Consider the following 21,690-nt stretch of genomic DNA (forward strand, 5'->3'; position numbering starts at 1 on the left):
TGTCTGGACTGAGAAATTTTTCTTTTTTTTTAATGATAAAGAATTTAAAGACGATTCAATAAATAAATAATGCAAATGGAATCAAACTGATTTGTAAAACTGTCAAGCTTTCATGTGCGGTGTGTTCTCGTTCTGAAGTCTCGGGATCGTGAAACTTCCCTTAGATGCACCAACGGCCAAGGGGAGTTAGTGCCTCATCATCTTGGCTGTGTACAAAGTTAGTTAGGACACATTTGCCTTCTTCATTTCATTGCTGCATTGCACCAAAATCTCTTGGGCTTCTTTGTGTCGCCGTGGCGCCTCTGGCTCTCACGTTCGAAATGACACATCCCAACTCGTGTTTTATCTAATCCCACAGAGCAAAGGTGAGCAGAAGCATCATGCATCAACCTGCCACACTCTATTTGGGCAGTAACCCAACACTTCAGTGTGTGCTTTCCACTACGGGGAGCGCCGATACAAACAGAGCGTGTTGGTGTAGTCAACTTAATGCAGGAAAGCCAAAGTCCTCCGTGGTCATTTGTTGGTAGACAGACACAGTAAATGTCAGGTGACTAAAAGGATCCACTGTGTCAAGACGTGAAGACGCTACAGCGAGGAGCGCTACTTGGATGCTGCTATTTTCACATCATATCATCACCGTTTCCTGCTGTAGCGCTGATACCACAACATCAACCTCTAAAGTCCATAAATTCTTTTCATCAATGGTGGCTAAAACACATTAGCGTGCAGAGGGAATTAGATGCAACTCAACTTGTTATGTGCCTGCGCAGTATTAATGCAGTTTGGAATCCTGAAGGAGCTGAGCTGGTCTCGGGCCTGACATGTTGACAGGTTCTGTTAGAGGCCTCGGAGTCCGGAGGGGAGTCAGTGATCCCGGCTGACAGGCATCCTGGGCCTCTGACAGAAAACCAACCGGTCACATTTCCAAGAATGTAATTTTTTTTATTGTAATGAATAAATGATGACGGGCATGAATGATATTTATTAAATCCAGCTTCATTTGGTTCCATCTGACTTAACACAAATGTGCGCTGAATCTAAAAAAAAAAGAAAAAGCGTTTGCCATATTGAGACTGTTCTCCCTTAAAAAAAAAAAAGAAAGACTAAGTAAAAAGGCTGATTACAGTCTGTAGTTATGTTGTCTTGTTTACAGCCTCCAGTTGCTGTGGTAACGACAACAGGAGCGACGTGTACGAAGGATTCTGGCTTTGCATCGCTTCAGCATTTTTTCAACGGCCGCTCTGATGACGCATTTTATCACCTTTTGCAGAACGATGCAGTCAGAGGCCATGAAGTCTAAAACAGCGCCGTGGAGGTTGCGGGGGTTCACCATGACTTTTTGTCAGACTGCTGCACAATGCAGAGACGTCTGGGGCCCTTAGGCAGCTGCCGGTGAAGCTGCTGACTCTCCCGGGTGGCCTCGAGCCAAAGTACTGGAAGTTCTCCTGAAATACCTGAAGGACATCAGTTGTGTCATCCTTTAAAAGGAACTGACAGTTTACGGGCTTACGTCATTATTCTATGACGTTTCACTCAATTTTGTTTGGACGTTTTCATTCTCATGTCTCCAAAATGCGCCAGCTTGAAATGGTTAAAAAAAAAATGTATATTTTTACACGTGTGTCAGATTGGAGTGGGAGGTTTCTGTTGTGTGTAATATTGCTGGTGTGAAATCAAAAAGGTGGCAGACGTAGACATCAGGCTTTACAAAGGGATCAGACGCAGAATCTCTGGATCACCTGACATAACCGTGACTCTTGCAGTCACCAAAGATATTTGTAATATTCCTCCTACAAAGCAGAGCAGTCAATTTTTTTAATTTGTACTGGCATCATTATTATTATTATTATTTTCATATTCAATGAAAATTATCCTTCAGATCATTTACAGTCTGAAAAAAGTCAACGACATTACACACTCTGTTCTTAATGAATCATTTTTCTTTTGTTAGCAGACTGTGTGCCGTTCCTCTCAGCTTCAGTGGGAAGTGTTCTCTTTGAAGTCTGTTTGCCAAAAAATGCTGCAGTCAAGTGTTTGTGACAGACATTTTTAAATCGAGCTAAATGTGCTGTTCTGTCTGTCTCTGCAGGCTGATGGTCTCCTCTGCCGAGCTCTGACAGGACTGACGATCTCTCCAGTTTGAGATCGACGGTCTCCATTTCAGGACCGCCTGTCTTCGACCAGCTGATGGAATCGGGCATCATTACTTAATCGCTGAGCAGCTTCTCCAGTAAACTGCCTTAAGTCTTCCTCTTGTTTGGGGATAGAAGACCAGAAAAAACAGGTAGCCTAAATTTGTTGCACCTGGTCGACCCGGTAGAAGCTCCTCTGGGTTCAAGTCAAAGAATTTTAGCGCCAGCCGTCTCTGTGCCAAGATGGATGAAACGCAAAACAACAGGACTTCCTTGGTCAAAGGTGCCAAGGACATCGCTAAAGAAGCCAAGAGGCAAGCTGCCAAAAACTTCAGCAAAGCTGTTGATCGTGCCTCGGATGAATACTCGGCTCACCGCAGCTACAACCGCTTCCAAAACGAGGACGAAGAGGAGGACAACTACAAGGCCTACGCTCAGCAAGATGGCCACTACGCCGACAACGCGGCCAACGACGAGGACGGAGCCTCCAGCGACGCCACGGAGGGCCAGGACGACGAAGACGAAATCTACGAGGGGGAGTACCAGGGCGTTCCCGCCTACAACAACGGGAAGGTGCGAGACGGCCAGGTGGCCCTGGGCCAGCCGGTCTCCGACAGCGCGAAGAGCCGCAAGGAGCTGGAGAACGAGAGGCAGGCGGACGAGGAGGAGCTGGCCCAGCAGTACGAGCTCATCATGCAGGAGTGCGGCCACGGGCGCTTCCAGTGGCAGCTGTTCTTTGTGCTCGGCCTGGCGCTCATGTCGGACGGCGTGGAGGTGTTCGTGGTGGGCTTCGTCCTGCCCAGCGCCGAGACGGACATGTGCGTTCCCAACTCTGGTGCCGGATGGCTCGGTAAGGCGGTGGAAACGGGAAAACACTTTTAAACACATTTCCTCATGTGGGTTTGTCCAATGGCTGCCCTGATGACATCACTGGTGGGTGTGGTTACAGGTGAATCAGCATTTAATCCAGAATATTTCTTCTTATTTTAAACTCTTGTGATTTGAAACTGCCTTTTTTGGTGCCAACTTCATACTAGATGATTTGAAAGGTAAAAAAAAAACAAAAAACAACTTAGGTGTCAGAAGAAGCAAGTTTAGTGCGAGCGTCACGGTTGGAAGTAAAAAAAACAATATCACTGATTCCGATTTAGACACCCGATCCTCTTTCTAACTTTGTTGTTGGTTGTGAGTCGACATCGGTTCAGGCTCAGGTTTACAGAAAGATTGTTTTATTTGGATTAAAAACCTTGAATATGATGAAAGACAGCAGTGACTGCGCTCAGAGATGGAACGAGGTCAGAGTTTATGTTGATTTACAGAGTGTCACACAGTCAAGATGCTGAATATCTGATGGAGGAATCCTGATTTCAGTGTGACATCTGATTCAGGATTCAGCCGAAGCAGCTGTGAAGGACACGAGCGGGCTGCTGCTAACAACCTGTGTTGTGTATCAGATGCAGGGCTGTGACACTCGCCGCTCTGGTCTGGCTGCTTTCGGAGCAGCATGCAGGTTGTCATGGCACCAGGTATCTGGATCCATGAGTGGGAGGTGTGTCGAGCTCCACAGCTCTCCCCCCACGCTCGGGGAAAAGTTGCATCGGTCTGCGTCTTGCGTTAATTTGTCGGTATGTTTGAATGTGTTTTGATGTTCCAATTGGTTTCATTATTTCTCTCACCGACGCCACAAATAGCTGCAAAGTGCCGGCCGTTCTCTCAGGATATCGTGTTGATACTCTGATAGTGTGGTTAAATTGCTGACCTTATTTGTTTGGATGATGGGTGGAGGTGATGGAGGGGGTGTGCAGGTTGGTTTATAATTCTGACTCATCCCTCAGAAAGAGACATCAGGGAGAGAATAGAAAGAGTGAGTCATTTTACCAACTCGCTCACACACTGCATAAATAAAGCATGTGTGAATGTGCTCACTTGTGGATGCACTTAGAAGAAGGAACCTCGCACAACAGAAGTGCCACCACAGTGTCTCTGTGGAAGTCACACAGCTGACTCCTTTCTGAAAACAAGAAGGAGAAATAACAAACACAACACGGAGATCATCCCGTATGATCAACCTGCCGAGTCCACGGTGATTAACAGCTTCATTAGCCTCACATCAGTGAGCGTAATTCATTGATGTTACAGTATTCTTTTTGTGTGTGCAGAAACACAAACCAGCTCGATATAACAGCAGCGTGTTCTGCGTGTTACATCAGCAACTTACACAAAAATAGATGTTGATTCAGCGGGGAAGGCTTTTCCAGCCTTTTGCAGCTGAGTGAAAATCCTCTAGAGGGCAGAGCAGCAAATGTCAGAAAGGAGACAGCTGCATCTGAATTATTTGGATCTTTGGTATTAATGTGAGTTTTTTTTTACCAGTCAAAGTCTGAAGTCGTGGACCAGCTGAGCTAAACAAGTTTAGCTTGAAGTAATCTACATAATAAGAGTCATCAGACGTAATAATGTTTATGTGGTGGACGCTAATCTGTCTCCTGGAAATTATAAGAAAGTTTAATTTGAGAAATCATCTACTGAAGAAAATGGAAATTTACTGAATATTCGTTCAACGTTTTCCTGAGACTTTGTTCTCTTTATATCCACCTTATCATTTTCTAATGATCTGTTTTAAAGCAGCCTTTTAATTGAGCTTAGCTGAAACAACCTTAAGTACTGAGTTTGACGCACGACCCGCGCAAACCTTCATGAAAGCCACATCTGTGTAAATTTCTTCGCTCCGAAAGACTTCAATATGAGTCAACAAATGTGTTTTTATTTCTTTGCAAACCCCCGCTGTGATGTTGCACATTTTAGGTTAAACAGCTAGTTTGAAGAGTTGGAATATGGTCTGGAATATATCTGGATTGTGTTAGTCTGTCAGTCATGAGGAAACCACCCCCCACCCCAAATCCACCCACTGCTTTCTGGTCCATTGTCCTCTAAATTGGACGAATGTTTAAAAAAACGAGCATCATGTTGCTTTGAAGACTTGAAACATAAACTAATCAGGAAAACATTCACTGAGCTGATAAATCCAGTTAAAAGTACACCCATCTTCCCATAGACTTCAATGATCTCTGCTGTTTCATTGGTTGGCAGTCAGCAGCACCGGGTCGATTAATGAAACTGAGCTTTAATCTCCTCCATCTCCTCCTGAATTCACGAGCCGGTCTTACATTTCCACTTTACCAAAGGTGAGCCTCTCTCCGTCCGCTCCTTCGCCCTCCTGCTGTAATCCCTCTCTGTCTCACAGCCATGCAGCCGATCTGAAGATCTGGGCCGGAGTTAATCTCTGCAGCATTGTGCTTCACTGCAGTTTAGCCATGGTAGACTGGCTCACGTACCTCCCCGGAGAAAGAAAGGGAGAGCGCCACTTTCACGCCCTCCCCCTCCCGTTTCCTCTTTCACCACATATGGCTCTGATTTGTTTGTGGGTGGTTTTTTTTTATTTTTTTTTTTATTCATTTCTTTGTCGTTTGTTGTGCACCACACCTGGTGGATGTTTAGGTGCAGCGTTGGGTTACCTGATGCCCGCGCGGCGGCGGTGCTGTTACTTCTCATCAACACAATGCTGTGATGAATAGGCTCGGCTGCAGCCCATGGTTAGTTAATTAAACAGTCCGGGGACGTCTTACTCCACCCACCGACCCCCCCCCTCTTTTTCTTCCTCACAACAAAGTGCCAGCACGGGGCCACCATTCACTGCGACTTCACAGTAAAAACCTCTGCAGCTGAGCCGTCGTCTTGTTTCTTGCAGCAGTGGCCGATTGATTGTGAGCGGGCAACGCGAACGAGGATTCGTTTGCAAAGAGGGTGAAGATGTTGATCAATGCAAATTCCAAACAACAAATAATGTTTCTGCCGCCCGGTCTGGTCTCTGACGGTGGACAGGCTCAGATGTTTGTGCACAGTCAGAACAACTTGAGTGAGACAGAAGTGCTGAGTGTTTTGAGCGAACGGCACCGTTGCGAAACAGAATCAGCAGGTGTTGATGTAATTAATATCTGAGGGATGCGCTTTGTTTCCGGGGGTCTGCTCCTCCCTCCTGAAACCCGCCTGTCAATCACACGTGCTCTTCAGGGAATCCCCTCATCCGTCGAAATCTTCGAGCTCTCACTTCATGTCCTAAACGATCCCGCTGAGGAAATGAGCTCCTGATTCTCTGGGCTGTCTGTCGGCCCCCGATCTCCTCTCATCCATGCCAGGACACAGCGAAGAAAGGAAAAAGAAAAAGTAAATCAGGAGGGAACTAAACTTTCACATAAGTGATAATTACTTCTGGAAACAACGTAAGCGTTTGCTGAAGCAGTCCCTGCAGATGTGGAGAAAAGCTGCAAAGGAGCGTCGACGTCATCTGCTCAGGAAAAAGATCAGCAGCACAGTACGACTTTACTGCGCTGGATTTCATACACTCACACTGAGATATACGTATTCAGTTAGCTGTTGTCAATCTAACAAAGAAAGAGAACCTTGTCTTAATTCTAACAGGGGTGATTAGGAGAACGTGTTTTTTATAATAGCGGCCATTATTTGGTTGGCTTTAGTAGTCTAGCATCAGGAGCGAGCTGAAACCCTGAAGGGAGGCTCAGTCTGACTCAACGATGACAGTCTGGCGTAAAAGGTGTTAACAAATGAGTAACTTTGGTGTAAAATCGGCCAGCAGGTTTATAACATCTCTATCTTGGGCAGCAGTTTCTCGTTTGTTGGTGCAGTTTCCTTTTAACTGGTGTTTGCTAATTCACATAAAAGCCCCTCTTGTCCTGAGGTCAGATGTAATGGAGGTCATCACATCCGACCTGAGTTTGAACCCTGCAGGAAGGCGTAAATCCAGCCTCTGAAAGATTCATGCTGCGGCTCAGATGCCCCAACAGCACCATCCTCCCCCTCCCTTTATTACAGATACGAGCCCAGCATGAGTGGAGCCATAAAACAAATGAGCTGATGTTTCCAGATAGCATCTTCTTTAGTACACGCGTTTGTGCTCATTGTTTGTGTGTAGCGACACCACTCAGAAGACGTCGGCGCCCGTTGGCTGCAGAATGCGGCAGTTTTGATATTTAGGTTTGATATTAGTAAGCTAGCAGCAGGCGTAGCTCGCTCTTTACATCCCGCAGCCTTTTCGGAGCGGCGCTCAGATAGATCCAGCGGCTGTCACCTGTAATGAATCACCAGCTCTCAGCGTCATGTCTGCGCAGCTCGATAAGAGCTTCTGCTCTCAGTGTATCTGTCCCATCACCTGAAACAGAGCGAGGGGGGGAAAGAAAGAAAAGGGAGGAGAAGGCTTGTCAAACAATTCCATCTTCCCCTCTGCACACATTAGCATTTTTATTAGCACGTAAAGAGTAAAGTGGATTATTTACTGGCCTGACATCCCTCCGTCCTCACACACCACCACCAGCCCTTTATGCTGCATGTTCGCAGGGGGACAGGAAGAAAAATGACCCCGACTTCCTTCAGTAGCAAGAAACAAGTGGCCGGACTTAAAAATCCGGGCCGAGTGAGTCGATGTGAGGATTATTGGTCCTTTCAGTCAGACGCAATTAAACCAGTCAAATCCCGACCGTCCCGCAGGAGATATTTGTTTTACAGGGCAGCAGTTACACATTTTACATTATTGGATTGCACTCGATGGATAAATGAAAAGCAAACATGTCTCCCGTGCAAAATAAACCGTCCGCTGAAAGCACACGGTGCTCACGAAGAAGCCGAGCAGCAGCTGTTGTAATTAATTCCTTTTTATGCTTCAGTTTGTGTCATGTGATGGGGGACCAAACTGCTGCGAAGGGTTCGCCCGAGTTCATGCAAACTCAGACGTATCGAACGGCAGTCCAAACACAGTCCGGCCGGTCTGCAGCGTCGTGACCTCGCTGCCCTGCAACTCCGAGTTAAACTCCACCGATCGACTTCAGCTCTGCTATTTACAGAGACTCACATTTTATGGGACCTCTCGCTGTTCAGTCCGTACGTGGGAAATAACAGAACCAATTTCAGAGCTCTGTTGCTCCACTGACGCGCTTGGAAAGCAACACTTAATGCTGTGTGTGTGTGTGTGTGTCCAATAATGATGATGCAATAAGAGCGCTAATAAACAGGTCAGCTGGGGAAGGATGGCGATGAGTCTCATGGCTCAGCTCTGCAGCTTTAGATTGATTCTGTTAAAATGTTGAGGGCACCAGCATCGAAACTTCGACTCCAGAATTGGGGAAATCTACTTCCTGATGCGAAGACGGCGGCGACTCTGAGCATCAGCCACCCCGCTCTTCTGTGAGCGAGGGAGGGTAAATCAAAAACATCTGCAAATGCTAAACTAAATCAGAAACAGTGTCAACATTACACAGTTTGTCCACCTGAGGACCAAAACTTTTGTTTGGTGTGCATGTTGGCGGGACTTGTTGGGCATTTCGATTACACACTGAACACCACAAGATGGCCGCAGATGAGCCCGCTAATGAGTCTGACCGGGTCAGGTTTGGTCCAGCTCTCTGTTCGCCGATAAACATTTGACTCTAGATGTTTGTGATCATTTATGTCTTTCTCTGCCCCCCTCCGCTCCTTCCAGGTAGCATCGTGTATCTGGGGATGATGTTCGGAGCCTTTTTCTGGGGCGGCCTGTCAGACAAGGTGGGCCGTAAACAGTGCCTGCTCATCTCCATGTCGGTCAACGGCTTCTTCGCCTTCCTCTCGTCCTTCGTCCAAGGCTACAGCATGTTCCTCCTCTGCCGCATGGTGTCTGGCTTCGGGTGGGTCCACTCTTTTCATCCCGTCTTCTTCTTTTGTCTGTGTCTGATGTCTCCTCCACCAAAGTCAAAGCACAGCGTCTGTTTCTGACCAGCAGGCTCATATTACAGTAACAGAATCAAAGTGTAAATTTGCATTTTGGGGAGAGAGAAAAGAACAGGAAGGCTGCTGCTGCACAGCAGACACATAAAATTATGATGAATGTGTTTGTTTTACGTCTCTATTTCCATTTGCGCTCAGGTCACTTCTTTTTAATTACATTTTCGGAAGCAACCAGTAAGAATTTTATCATGTCTGAGCCTGAGGAAACCGCTCTGTTCTTAATAGCTTTGCTTTACATATTTAATCAGTCATTTTAGCTTTAATTTCATCTTTTAATTGTCAGCGTGGATGCAGACGCATGTTTATGGGAATGTAGCTGAGCAGAACAGATCTGTACTGTGTGACACACTGATCTGACCTCTGTGGTGGACTGTTTGCACACAAATCAACCAAAAGACGAATAAAAAGCAGATTATTGTTGATCAAAAAGGGGACGAGGCTCACACTGAGGTAACTGACTGTTTTCACCAGATTGACTCAGATTCTGCTTCTTCAATTAAGATTTTCTATAGCTCATTAAGTTTGTGGCCATGAGCGGCGTCAAACAATATGAAGGGCCACTCCGTCAAGTCACAGGAAATATCTGCAGCCCTGTTAATGCCCGAAGAAGGAAAAGAAAAGTGGGAACACATTTTGTTTTAGAAGAATTAGTGTTAAATCCAATCTAATTGGCTCTGTGTTATATATATTTAAATGACAGTGTGGTGTTGATTGCAGCCGTCTGTATTTGCAGGATTGGCGGCGCGGTGCCGATCGTGTTCTCGTACTTCGCTGAGGTTTTGGCTCGGGAGAAGAGAGGAGAACATCTGAGCTGGCTCTGCATGTTCTGGATGATCGGAGGAATCTACGCCTCAGCCATGGCCTGGGCCATCATCCCACACTACGGTGAGTGACCCGCCGAGCTGTCAGTGACAGAAACGTAAGCAGAAAGCAGCAGACAATTAAAACGATTCCACCCAATTATAAGCTACGGGGTGAAAACGAGGGCTCATATGAAGTGGAGCAGAAAACAGACAACGAGGTTGTTTTATCGTTAGAGGTGCTGGTGAAACATGAAGTCCGGATCTGAAACCTTGTAGATGCTGGCCTGGATCAGCGGTTTATACATAATGGATGAATTTATTTGATTGGCCAATATGAACTTTGCTGCTGCATCGTAGTTAAAGTACAGACATTCAGATGGCGAGTGCCTGGTTCAGGTCCTGGCTGGTTCTCTCCATCCCATCGCCCCGTCCCTCTGCCTTTCTCCTCTCGGATAATTACAATAATAAAAGAACTAAATTGCTCACTCAAAAAACACAGTTTGAACTGAAGGTCTGAAGTAATGTGCTCGTCCCTCTTTGAGCAAAGTTCAAGATGAGATTCACTTGCCACCGTGTGTTGGACTCACAGTTGTTCAGGAGCTGTGGAGAAAATAACCCAGATGATGAAGGGCCGATCGATTCATGCTTTTTGTCTCCACCTTTGTAATACAAAGCTGTGAGTTAACACGGAGCCCAAAAGACTTTTCACAGTCCAGGCCGGCGGCGGCGTCCAGTGAAAAACACGATCCAGATTCTGAGATGTTTAGCGATTCCATTTCTATCTGTATATTTATGGTGTAATAATAAATATGTATGAATAATAAAGGTGTAGTAAGGCTGTGAGGTAAAAGCATGGATGAAATGGGAGAGTGGAAAAAAATGATCCTGGTTTTTAGTCAGCAAAACGTCAACAGCTCAGCGTTGAAGTTGAAGTTCAGGCTTATCGGCAGAACTCCGGCAGATAATGTCGGGCCACGCTGGGACATAAACAGTACGTTCTCCGAGAAGATGCAGCACCAAATACAGTGAACAGACGCAGTGCGAAATCAGGGCGCACGTCTTCTCCGAACTGGAGAAGTTCCTCTCTGTCAGGAATCATTCGCTTCGTTGGTTTTCGACATTACTGCAAATAGAGAAGGCAATAAAGTTTGACTTTGCAGCATAGCTCCTCTCTTGATGACGCTCCCTGCTGTAGCGGAGCACATACATCGCAACATGATACATAAATTCCCCACTCCTGGGGCTTCGTTTAGAAATGGAGCCTTCTCCCCGGGGGGGCGCACAAACATAAAGCAGGTGTCAGTGTAGGTGGAGGCCAACAGAACATATGTCAGCCTGCACGGTGAGAGCACACATGAAGGCCCTTTTTTTGTTTTTTACAGCAAATGGTCCCCAAAATCAGCGAAAAGAGGACTCTTTTATCTTTCTGCAACTTCTCACCATCATCCAAAGCTCACAGAGGCGGCATGCTGTGATCTTAGAGGAGTGCATAATGTCCATAAAGTGTATTTGTGTTTGATGCAGTAAAGAAAAGAAAGAAGGAAACAAACAAAAACAATAACAAAAAAAAAAAGAAAAAAAAAAACCCTTAGGGCTGATATTACAAATCTCATAAACTGTAGTGAGGTAGAGCCGGAGGATAACAGAGAGGGGAGGAGGTGTGTGTCGGAGGATAAGAACAAAATGAGCAAAATGAAATCAATCTGGCGAGCCGGGGTGCAGACGGAGAGAAAGAAGAGCACAGAAAAGAGATTAGGAGGACGGGGGAGAAGGAGAGGCTGAAAGGGCGCTTGATTTATGTGGCCCATGTGGAGGATAATCGAAGGGTGAAAACAAAGAGAAGGCAGAATTAAAGGAAGGCAAAGGTTTTTTTCATTATTATTATTTTCAGAGCTGTGGTGATCAGATATGAAGTTTGGATTGGATCGCTCTGACAGGACGTCTTCCTCTCTGTAATGCAAAGGCAGCAGGTTGATTAAGTGCCACGATACAAGCTGCGTCCTTATCTAGAATAAAGTCACAAGACCGATGGAAACTTCTCCGCAGCGTGTAGAGAAGACTTCTTCATTCTGGCCACGAATCAAGACCCTTAAAGAGAACGTCGCATCGTGTGCAAAAAAATAAATGAACAGATTCACATCAAAATAAAAACTGGGTCACAGTTTAGGTCATGTAGGACTCCACAGGTGTCCCCTCCTCGTCCAGAAAAATCTGAATGTAAAGACGTCATTTTAACTCCCGTGATGGCGCTTCATGCTGATCCAGGTTCTCTGGTCTGTTTTAATCCTTTTTATCCGTAACAGTATTTTTATTTTGTGATTCATTTCCCATGAAATAAGATGTTACTGTATCGCAAGTTTCCTCTCAAATGGATTTGTGTCTTTCTGTCATCAGCCACATTGTGTGTGTGTGTAGTAATTGAGGTCAATTGATTAGACGCCGCTGTTTTAACTCCATCTTTTCCTCCGAGTTGCAGTGGTGTGTGGGTAATAGGTTCCGCCGCAGTGCTTTTTACATTGACTGGTGGACAAAGGTCAGATAACTCTTTGTTTTTGTGTCTGTGTGCGTGTGTGTCTGTGTGTGTGTGTGTGTGTGTGTGTGTGTCTGTGCCATTTTTTTCTTCTTTACAGTGTTGTACTCCATCACATTGTAATGTGAACTGGGAAATTGCACAAAAAGATGTGATTGGCTTTATGCTGTGTGTGTGTGTGTGTGTGTGTGTGTGTGTGTGTGTGTGTGTGTGTGAGATGCAATGTAAGATGTTAGGTTACTGTTTGTCTGCCTGCTTTGTGTGTCAGTATGTGTGTATTTCTTTGCGTGCATAGTCCTTTAAAATTTGTGACAGCACTGAGCGATGGCCAAGGACAGTGTGTGTGTGTGTGTGTGTGTGTGTGTGTGTGTGTGTGTGTGTGTGTGTGTGTATAAGCCGTGCTCACTTACTGTAGAGCAGGAACATAAATCTTGCTGAGTATCTGAATCAGTCAGCCGTCCCCTCCAGTCCATTATAGCTATAATCCCCCTAATGAGGTTTGTACTGGTACAGGCCGGAGCAGACCCATAGGCCACACACACACACACACACACACACACACACACACACACACACACACACACACACACCCTTACACATGCATTAATACCATTTCAACAGCAGACGTTTGGAGCATGCTAACCAAGTGTGGACCGCTATTTATAATTAAAGTAGTGTCTCCCCATCAAACAGGGACCCCTCATAACTGCGGTTCCACTGCAGTGAATTGCCCCCCCCCCTTCCAACCCCCCCACCCCGACCTACAGCGGTGTGTGAGCAGAAGGGGTGGTGGCGGCGGCGGCGGCTAATAACATATTATAATGGCATTCCAGTAAATCTGCAGAGGTGGCATTGAGTTTGAGCTTTAACGTTCACACACTAACGTGCTGCCATCTTTTTATTTCCACTGCTGGTTAGAATATTAATCTGACATTTAAAATTCAGATTAAAATAAAATAAATACAGTCTGAAGCTGATTTAAATCTGCGTTTCACTTCCGCAGTCTGCTGCTGCTTCTGTTCTGAATCCATGTTGCCTCTGCTCCTTTATATTTTTCCGTCTGTTTTATATCATATGAAAGGTGATACTTGATTACTGCTTCTGCCCCAAATATTAATTAATGACTCTCCTGTTACTTCATTGTGATGCTACTTTTCATCTACAAATATCGTTGATAAACTCGTTTTTGTGATCATGATGTTTACGTCCATTTGACTTTGACTTCTTTTGAAATATATCTCTGTAGAAACAGTTTACAACTGGATTTATTTTTTCCCAAAACAGATGAAACTCAAATCCGTTTGTTGTCCTTTTTCTTTTCCTGTTGTGTGTTGTTGTGACTTCGTGCAGGCTGGAGTTTCAGCATGGGCTCAGCCTACCAGTTCCACAGCTGGAGAGTGTTTGTGGTGGTTTGTGCGCTGCCGTGCGTCTCTGCAGTGGTCGCTCTCACTTTCATGCCTGAGAGTCCACGCTTCTTCCTGGAGGTGAGAAAAGCAGCGCGTTGTTGTCGTTTAATGATTCTTAGCCATCGAGCCTCCTCATGTACGAAGTTTAACCAAAAAAAGAAGAGGATAATTAAATGCTGTTAAAGCAGCTTTGCATTAATGTGGTGGTTTCCCAACAAAGAGGTGTGAAGGGAGGGATGTAGGACAAGGTGAAAGACAAGGTGCTTCCGTTTAGTTACTTCAGCTTTCAGTGCTTTAAATCCTGCAGTGCATCACGCCATAGAAGCAGAACTCATCTGAACATGCAGACACAACACTTTTTGATGTAGTGTGAGGAGAAAAAAAAGGATTGCTAATGTTCATGGATGATAAAAGTGCTAAATCTGCTCAGGAACTTCTAGAACCTCAGGAAAAAAAAATTATAAAAAAAAAATAAATGATGAAATTGTGGCCCATAATGAGGATGTGTGTGTTAAAAACTTCCCTCCCTCCTAGACGGGAAAACACGACGAGGCCTGGATGGTGCTCAAACACATCCACGACACCAACATGCGTGCGCGCGGGGAACCGGAGAGAGTCTTCACTGTGAGTACACGCCGGGCCGCGTCTCCTCCTGCTGCAGTGCCTTTCAGCAGGTGACAGATCGGTGTCTCCCCCTGCAGGTGAACCGGATAAAAATCCCCAAACAGCTGGACGAGCTGGTGGAGATGCAGAATGAGTCAGCCAACCCGGCGCTCAAGGTCCTCTTCAAGATCAGGGCCGAGCTCAGAGGGGTATGATGCCACGTCGGCTCTGACTTTGCTTTGTTTCAGAGTTCGGCTCTCTGAAAATTGTTTCCCTTTCACGACAGATCTGGTTGACTTTCATGAGATGCTTCAACTACCCAGTTAAGGACAACACCATGAAGCTGGCTGCCGTCTGGTTCACTCTGTCTTTTGGGTACGAAGTCTTCACCTCCAGCTCCTTTTCCACGCTTTGTGTGTTTCTGGCCCGGGGTGACAGATTTCCAGATCAGGTTCTCGGTGCTGAGGCAGATGCTCTCACACTTATGAACGCTGACAGCTTCGATTAGAAATTCAGGGTCTGTTTTTTTTTTTTTTTTTCCCCTGCAGGCTGGGTTAATGAATTACAGTTTTTGCAAAGAAATGTTCAGTCCTAAGGAAAGAAAAGAAACAAAAGTAGACCGCAGAAATTCATTTACTCTCTTCTGTTCGGGTTGGTTTGACTTTAGAGCCGTAAAGATCAGACAGACGAGTTACACAGTTTACTCCATCCTGCTATTTTGTCTACCATTTTATTAAATAAAGAGTTATTGAAGGGTAGAAGGATAATAACTGATAAATGGTGATTATAAAGAGCACAATCTGCAGCTTGTGAAACAGTTTCACAGTAAAATCATATATTTGTGTGATTTATGTATTTTAATTCACAATATTATTGAATTTAAAGGTAAACTGTGTCACAACAGACCATAAATGAAGTGCCGAGGAGACACGGAGACTCAAATTATATTCTCCAGATGTGAAGAAACATCTCTGTTTGGTTCCAACCTCAACAAAGATAAACATTTTTACATTTTTAATGAGAAACCAAATGCAGAAATGACCATTCGACTCATTTCACTGTCAAATTGGCTGTGAAAATAATCACAGCACGACAATTCTGACACAGCCACTGAAAGTGTATTTGGTTTTTTTCCACCTCGATGACAGATTAATGAGCTTCCCTGTTGATTTCTGGATCATTTTGATTAGAAGGCTTGTGGATAATCAGGGTAGATGTGATTGGCTGCTGTGAAACCTCGTCTGCACCATTGCTATGAAATTTTCCCCTTCCCGGTCCATTTCCTGTCCTCAGATAGAGAATGGACGTTAAAGCTAGAAAGATGTCGGTGACCACGTGCTGTTGTTGTTGTTGTTGTCGTCGTTGTGTGTCCAGGTACTATGGACTCTCTGTGTGGTTCCCGGATGTCATTAAACACCTTCAGGCCGACGAATACGCCTCCAGAGTGAAGATCCACAACGACGAACGCATCGAGGACTTCACCTTCAACTTCACCCTGGAAAACCAGATCCAGAGAAACTCAGTGTTTATGAACGACAGGTAAAAGAACCGTTAATGATGAAAGTAAAGACATTTTTAAACCCCCTGATCCAAACCGGCCTCCTTCGCTGCAGCATTTGTGTTTAAAACGAAATGCTCGTCCCGCTGCGGGATAGCAGCGCTATTTGTCATTCCCACGAACAACACACCTCTGCTGGTCATATTAATCCTGCCTCCTTTATCTCCCTCACCACCAGGAAATTAAAAGGCTTATCTCTCTCTCTCTCCTTTCCTTTCTTTCTCATGCTCTCTCTCTCTCGCTCTCTCTGTCCAATTTCTCTCGGCTGTAATTCTCACTTGCACAAAAGGCTCCAGAGGAGAAGCATTGATGGGTTGTTTTTTCTTTTTTGTTATTTTCCTTCCTCGCTGGAGAGCAGAATCCACCTTTATTAAGAGATTAAATCAGGACTAATATCATGGTAGTGTTTCCAGCAGCATGTAGCAGATATTCAGTCCAGTAGGAGACTGGAAAGTCGCGTCATTTTGGACGAAAAACAAAACAAAACAACAAAACAGCTGTTGTTTTACTGAAATGGTCTCCTTGTGGATATTAACACTTGAAATATGGACCTTTAAATATAAATCAATCAATAGCAGGAGCTGGTGGAGACTAAAACAGAGTGAATATTTCACCTTTACATAAACTGCTTTTTCTGCCACCTTCAGTTAATCCTGATGCTTTTGATGTCTCAGGTTTATCAGCATGAAGTTCAAGTCGGTGACGTTCATCGACTCGTCGTTCCTCAACTGCTACTTTGAAGACGTCTCCTCGGTGGGATCCTCCTTCAGAAACTGCACCTTCGTAGACTCCTTCTTCTACAACACAGGCGAGTAAACGCTCGGAGAACTCCTCTCTGAGTGTGTCGCAGGAGCCTCACACATAAGTCTCCATCAGCGCCTGCGTCTGTCTCGGACAGTTCATTTCAGCTCTAATGACCGAGCTTCTGAACCACTTTGAACATTTATGGTTTTGTTTTATGTCACTAAATTACTGCTGAACTCTGCTGACAAAGAAACTAAGACAGTTTGGGCTGCAGAGGACTGGAAACAGCCATTTGAATGCAGACAAAGACTCCTGCAGTGATGCTTTTTTTTTTAGATGCTTGGAAAAAAAAATTCAAGACAGTGAGGACTTTTAAAGTTTCTGAATAATTCAACGCTGCAGGTTCAACTTTGTGCATCTGTAAATTAAATCCTTTACTGAATCCTGACAGGGATATAAAAGTGCAGCCCAACACAAGCAGGACAGTCAAATTAAAGGCCTTTTTTAATGTTCAGGGAGAGCCGGAGCTGAATCAGACCATGTGGGAGTTTCAGGTAGAGAAACAACCCCCCCACCCCCCACCAACACTCTGGGCAAGTGCTGAACATGACAACAGGAAGGGCAGGTCAGGTGGCTGGTAATGCCCCCTGGGTAATGCAGTCTCTTTGCCCCCAGCAATGTGTCTCTGGGGGGGGGGCTGTTTCCTCACCTCTGCAGCTGCTGAGGTTTATTAATACACCGTTTCTATTTTGGGAGAGAGACATTTTAACTATTCAGAGTACTTCCTTTCCTGCAGCTTAGCAGCGTTTCTGAGATCATTCTAAAAATGCAAATGCACAGCTGAGATTAAACATTTTGAAACACGCATGACCATTATAAATTAATGAGTAGAAAGCAAACTCAGTGGGGATTAATGTGTTGGATAAAGAGGTTTTAGTTTCTGGGAGCAGACCAGCCTTCGGTTTGATGTCATACACCTCCTGCACGACACATATCTGAAAATAAAGGCAGAAATAAAATGTGCCCTATATGTCTCTCACACTGACAGTCAACATTATAAAACTGTCAGTAAAAGCTTTGTTAAACATTTCGACATGTCTGTCAATCAGTTTGTGGAAATTGAATTAAATATAATTATTTATATACATTAAGGACTAATCGCCTTGTTAACCGGCTGTATGATGGAGAAATTTCTGGAAAATAATGACAGACAATTAATTAATTAAGCATCCCACATCCCACATCTGAACACATCCCATAAAAACCCCCAAAAATAAATAAACAATCACAGACTTAATTAATCTTATTATATATATCTATTGTTTCTCACATCTGCAGATATCGATGACACCAAACTAATTAATTCAAAGGTGATCAACAGCTCGTTCCACCACAACAAGACCGGCTGTCAGATGACATTTGAAGACGACTACAGCGCCTACTGGGTCTACTTCGTCAACTTCCTGGGAACGCTGGCCGTGCTGCCAGGAAACATTGTCTCCGCTCTCCTCATGGATAAAATCGGGCGTCTCAGCATGTTGGGTACAACCTCTCTCTCTCTCTCTCTCCTGCTGTTGACCTTTTAGATCTGCTTTGACCTCTGCTGCCTGTGATGTAAAAGTTGTGTCGTGTTGCGTCCCCCCACAGGAGGCTCCATGGTGCTGTCGGGGATCAGCTGCTTCTTCCTCTGGTTCGGCACCAGCGAGTCCATGATGATCTTCATGCTCTGTCTCTACAACGGCCTCAGTATCTCCGCCTGGAACTCCCTCGACGTGGTCACCACCGAGCTGTACCCAACGGACAGGAGGTCAGTTCGGCCCTTTTAATCCCTTCAGTTTAAAGGTCCTATAGGTGCCATGTTTATGTTTTTGCATTAGAGTATAAATAATAAATTTCTGATTGATAATTAATAAATCATAATTTCACTATCTTGTATTGAGTACATTACATGCTCATGCTGTACTGAAATAGGAACCGGTAGCTTTAAGAGCAGGTTGGAGTTTGTTTCCGTGTATTAACTTTTTATTTATAAATTGTTTATTAAGATCAGGATGACGCAAGAGATCAGGAATCCTACGTTTGCAAGTTCTAAGGATGAACTGAAAACCTTTAATTTTTCTCAGATGTTTTTAACTGTAAATTTAAAAGCCAGCTCACAAAACTACAAATTTAAAAAATAAAATCAAAATCAAAATCCGAAAGCCAACACGTTGATCTCAACTCATTTTCAATCAGAACATACACTACGACATCTTCTGTTTTCCTGCTTGTTTTCAGGGGCACAGGATTTGGCTTCTGTAACGCCATGTGTAAGCTGGCGGCGGTGCTGGGCAACCTGATATTTGGCTCGCTGGTTGGCATCACCAAGGCGATCCCCATCCTGCTGGCGTCGTCCGTGCTGGTTGGCGGCGGCCTGGTGGGGCTGCGGCTGCCAGACACACGTGCCAATGTCCTCATGTAAACCTCAACACAGAGCAGAATGTTGTTTACCAGGTATTAGCTCGGTTCTGCTGAATAATTCATCGGCAGACGAAACATATGGTTCATTTGAATTTCGCACACGTTGCATTAGCTGTAATCGTTCCTGGGTTTATTATTATTATTTCACAAATAACGTCGCCGTGTCCGCAAATCTCAAACGCAGGATGACGAGTGGAATACCTGGTAAATTATCACAGTTAGGAAATGCAGTTTAATTTAACGAAGAGCTGCAGATATTAAGAGTTTGGAGACAACACTCACAGTGTCAGAGGCTGGTTGCCGAAGCTGCAGAGCGCTCTGGCTACTTTGAGGAAACAAGCTACGAATACCAAAGTGATAGTTTTGGTTATTCGATGTGGAGTTACAGTACGTAAGGTGCTCATCAGCAGTCCGCAGTTTTCAGGCTCAGTTTAGAAAACATGGGAGTCGAACCCAAAAACCAATCAAATAACCCCACCTGTCACTTTGATGCCTGTAAAACTCTGTATATCAGCAGCTCATCATCTGCTCGGTGGGGGGGCTGTTTCACACATGCAACCCACAAACGCATGTGCCAAAACTGCAAAAGGCTCGAACGTCCGACAGCATCTTTCAAAATCCTCCTCACTCAGCCGCAGATGTGGTCTTAGTTAAGTTTCAAATTCAACTTTTAACAGAACATGTGAGCTGATAGGTGGGTTTATCTTTTTTAATACAAATCATTTTGTAGCAGCTGAGTATTTCTGATTTGTTTATTTTGGGTTTTGGTCTTTGGCATTTGTTGCTTCTCTGCTGTTTGAACATGTCTGATGATGATTTTCAAGCCTTTTGCCGCAATTTGCAAGAATGACAAGGCCATAGGAAAAAACAACAAAAAAAAACAAACAAAACAATAGATCGAGAAAAAGATCAATAATGATATAGTAGTTTAGTGAAAAACCGGCAATTTCAGCAGCTACATTTCTAAAGTGAAAAGAAGTTTACATTTTCTGCTTTTTACAGTAAGAGACTTTTGAGATTGGAAACCTTTTGTCTGAATGCTTCCTCTCTCCCTCTCTCGTGTCGTGTGTTGTGTTTGTCTCGTGGCGCCGAGCTCACCGTGAAGGGCTTTGCTCTCAGTCCTAAACAGATCCGTCAAGAAGAAATTTATACTGTAGGAAACCTCTGCTGTTATATACACACATATATATATATATATAGAAAAAAACCATCAGCTTTTTTTTCCTCTCCTCTCTCTGTGTCTCTCGACCCGCCCTGTCCTCTGTCCAGTCTGTTTATTTCGTCCTGCCTCGCTGCCTCTTCCTCCAAAACTCAAAGGCCTTTCACAAATGTCGTGCCTCTCTCTCTGTCGAGCTCATCCCTTCATCCAAGCTCTGCTGTGCTGCCTTTTTTTTTTTTTTTTTTTTTTTTTTTTTTGGTCTCTTCATCTCCTGATTGGGCAGTGTGTTTGTTTGTGTGTCTGTGTGAGTCAGTGAGAGTGTGTTTTCTTTTTCCATGTTCTTTTATAAACCAGGAAACTCTTTGGAGGACCTGAACCACATGACAAAGCCAAACTAAAAGCCATGCATAAAGGGTCAGTTCACCCAAATTACTAAAAGATGGAGCCCATCGTCGCACAAATAGTTTCTGCTGGAATTTCAGCCCTTCAGTGCGATGGAGGTGAATGAAAATCTGTTTATTCTGCTGTGAAATAAATAATAATAATAAAAAAACATGCTAACAAGCTGATGTTAAGCAGGTATAATGTTGCTGTATCAGCTCTTCTTACCCTCAATGCTAATATTTCCAATTAGCACTGAAGGCAAACGTAAAATGTGGACGTAAAGCAGATATACTGTCTAAAAACACTCATCATCTTACGGCTTAGTGTTATTTGCTAATTAGCGAGTACAGCTGAGGTTGGTGGGAAGGCCATCAGTTTAGGTACACGAAGGGAGAGAACTAAATGACAGCGGTTCATCCTCTGGGGATCAACAACAACAGAGTCCACAGCAATCAGATCTGGACCAAAATGGTGGACTGGACTGCTGAAAACGTCAATGCTGTCAGCAGTTGACTGTTTCCTTCGTCTCTGTGTGCCAGCTGCGTCATTTGTCTGTTTTTCTTCAGTCCACTGAGACAGCAGACTGCATCGTTAGGTAGCTTCACGCTAAATAAGGAATCGGCTCTTACTGTTTTGTTATTTGGCTGAACTGACCAGTTAAAACCTGATGAATGGTACCCTTGCTGCTGCACTGTCTGTGCGTTGATGTTAAAATGCATCGGGTCGTTTGTAAAGCGAACTCCTGTGATATTTTCTCTTCTGGGTTTCGTCAGCTAACACAAATGTACGCTGCTGTTTCTTTCAGTTCTTCTAACCACAATGAATCTGGTTTCCTGATTAATATGTGTGATGCTTTATACGTCAGCTCGTCTGCATTGCTGCCTCTCCTTCTGCAAACATCGTCCACTTGTGCTAAACTGAACTCACCGTTTCCAAAATGAAATCCTGCATGTTTATTACTAAAAGTCCCTCTGTTGTGTGTGTGCGTGTGCGTGTGTGTGTGTGTGCTTTTTATTTCCCTCCTCCTTTTTCCCTGTCGGTGTCTCTGCCTGCTTCCTCTGTGGCAGCAGGCAGACA

The 21,690-nt window shown here is 44.5% G+C and overlaps 1 protein-coding gene across 2 annotated transcripts; it reads left to right on the top strand.

Moving 5' to 3' along the window:
* Positions 1-2,378: 2,378 nt before the first annotated feature.
* On the top strand, positions 2,379-19,668 carry LOC115052132 (synaptic vesicle glycoprotein 2C-like). 2 transcript variants are annotated; one of them, XM_029516074.1, is made up of 12 exons: positions 2,379-2,985; positions 8,686-8,866; positions 9,700-9,851; positions 13,650-13,783; positions 14,240-14,329; positions 14,407-14,517; positions 14,595-14,683; positions 15,683-15,847; positions 16,541-16,674; positions 17,949-18,152; positions 18,258-18,417; positions 18,888-19,668. In XM_029516074.1, the coding sequence occupies exons 1-12, from the start codon at positions 2,379-2,381 to the stop codon at positions 19,069-19,071; spliced, it is 2,211 nt and encodes a 736-aa protein (XP_029371934.1). In that variant the 3' UTR covers positions 19,072-19,668. The 2 variants fall into 2 exon arrangements, with proteins under 2 accessions (XP_029371934.1, XP_029371933.1); XM_029516073.1 differs by having other exon boundaries at positions 14,407-14,484; positions 14,559-14,683.
* Positions 19,669-21,690: the final 2,022 nt, after the last annotated feature.

The sequence above is a fragment of the Echeneis naucrates genome, chromosome 12 (assembly GCF_900963305.1).
Source record: "Echeneis naucrates chromosome 12, fEcheNa1.1, whole genome shotgun sequence".
In the NCBI taxonomy this organism is placed as follows: Eukaryota; Metazoa; Chordata; class Actinopteri; order Carangiformes; family Echeneidae; genus Echeneis; species Echeneis naucrates.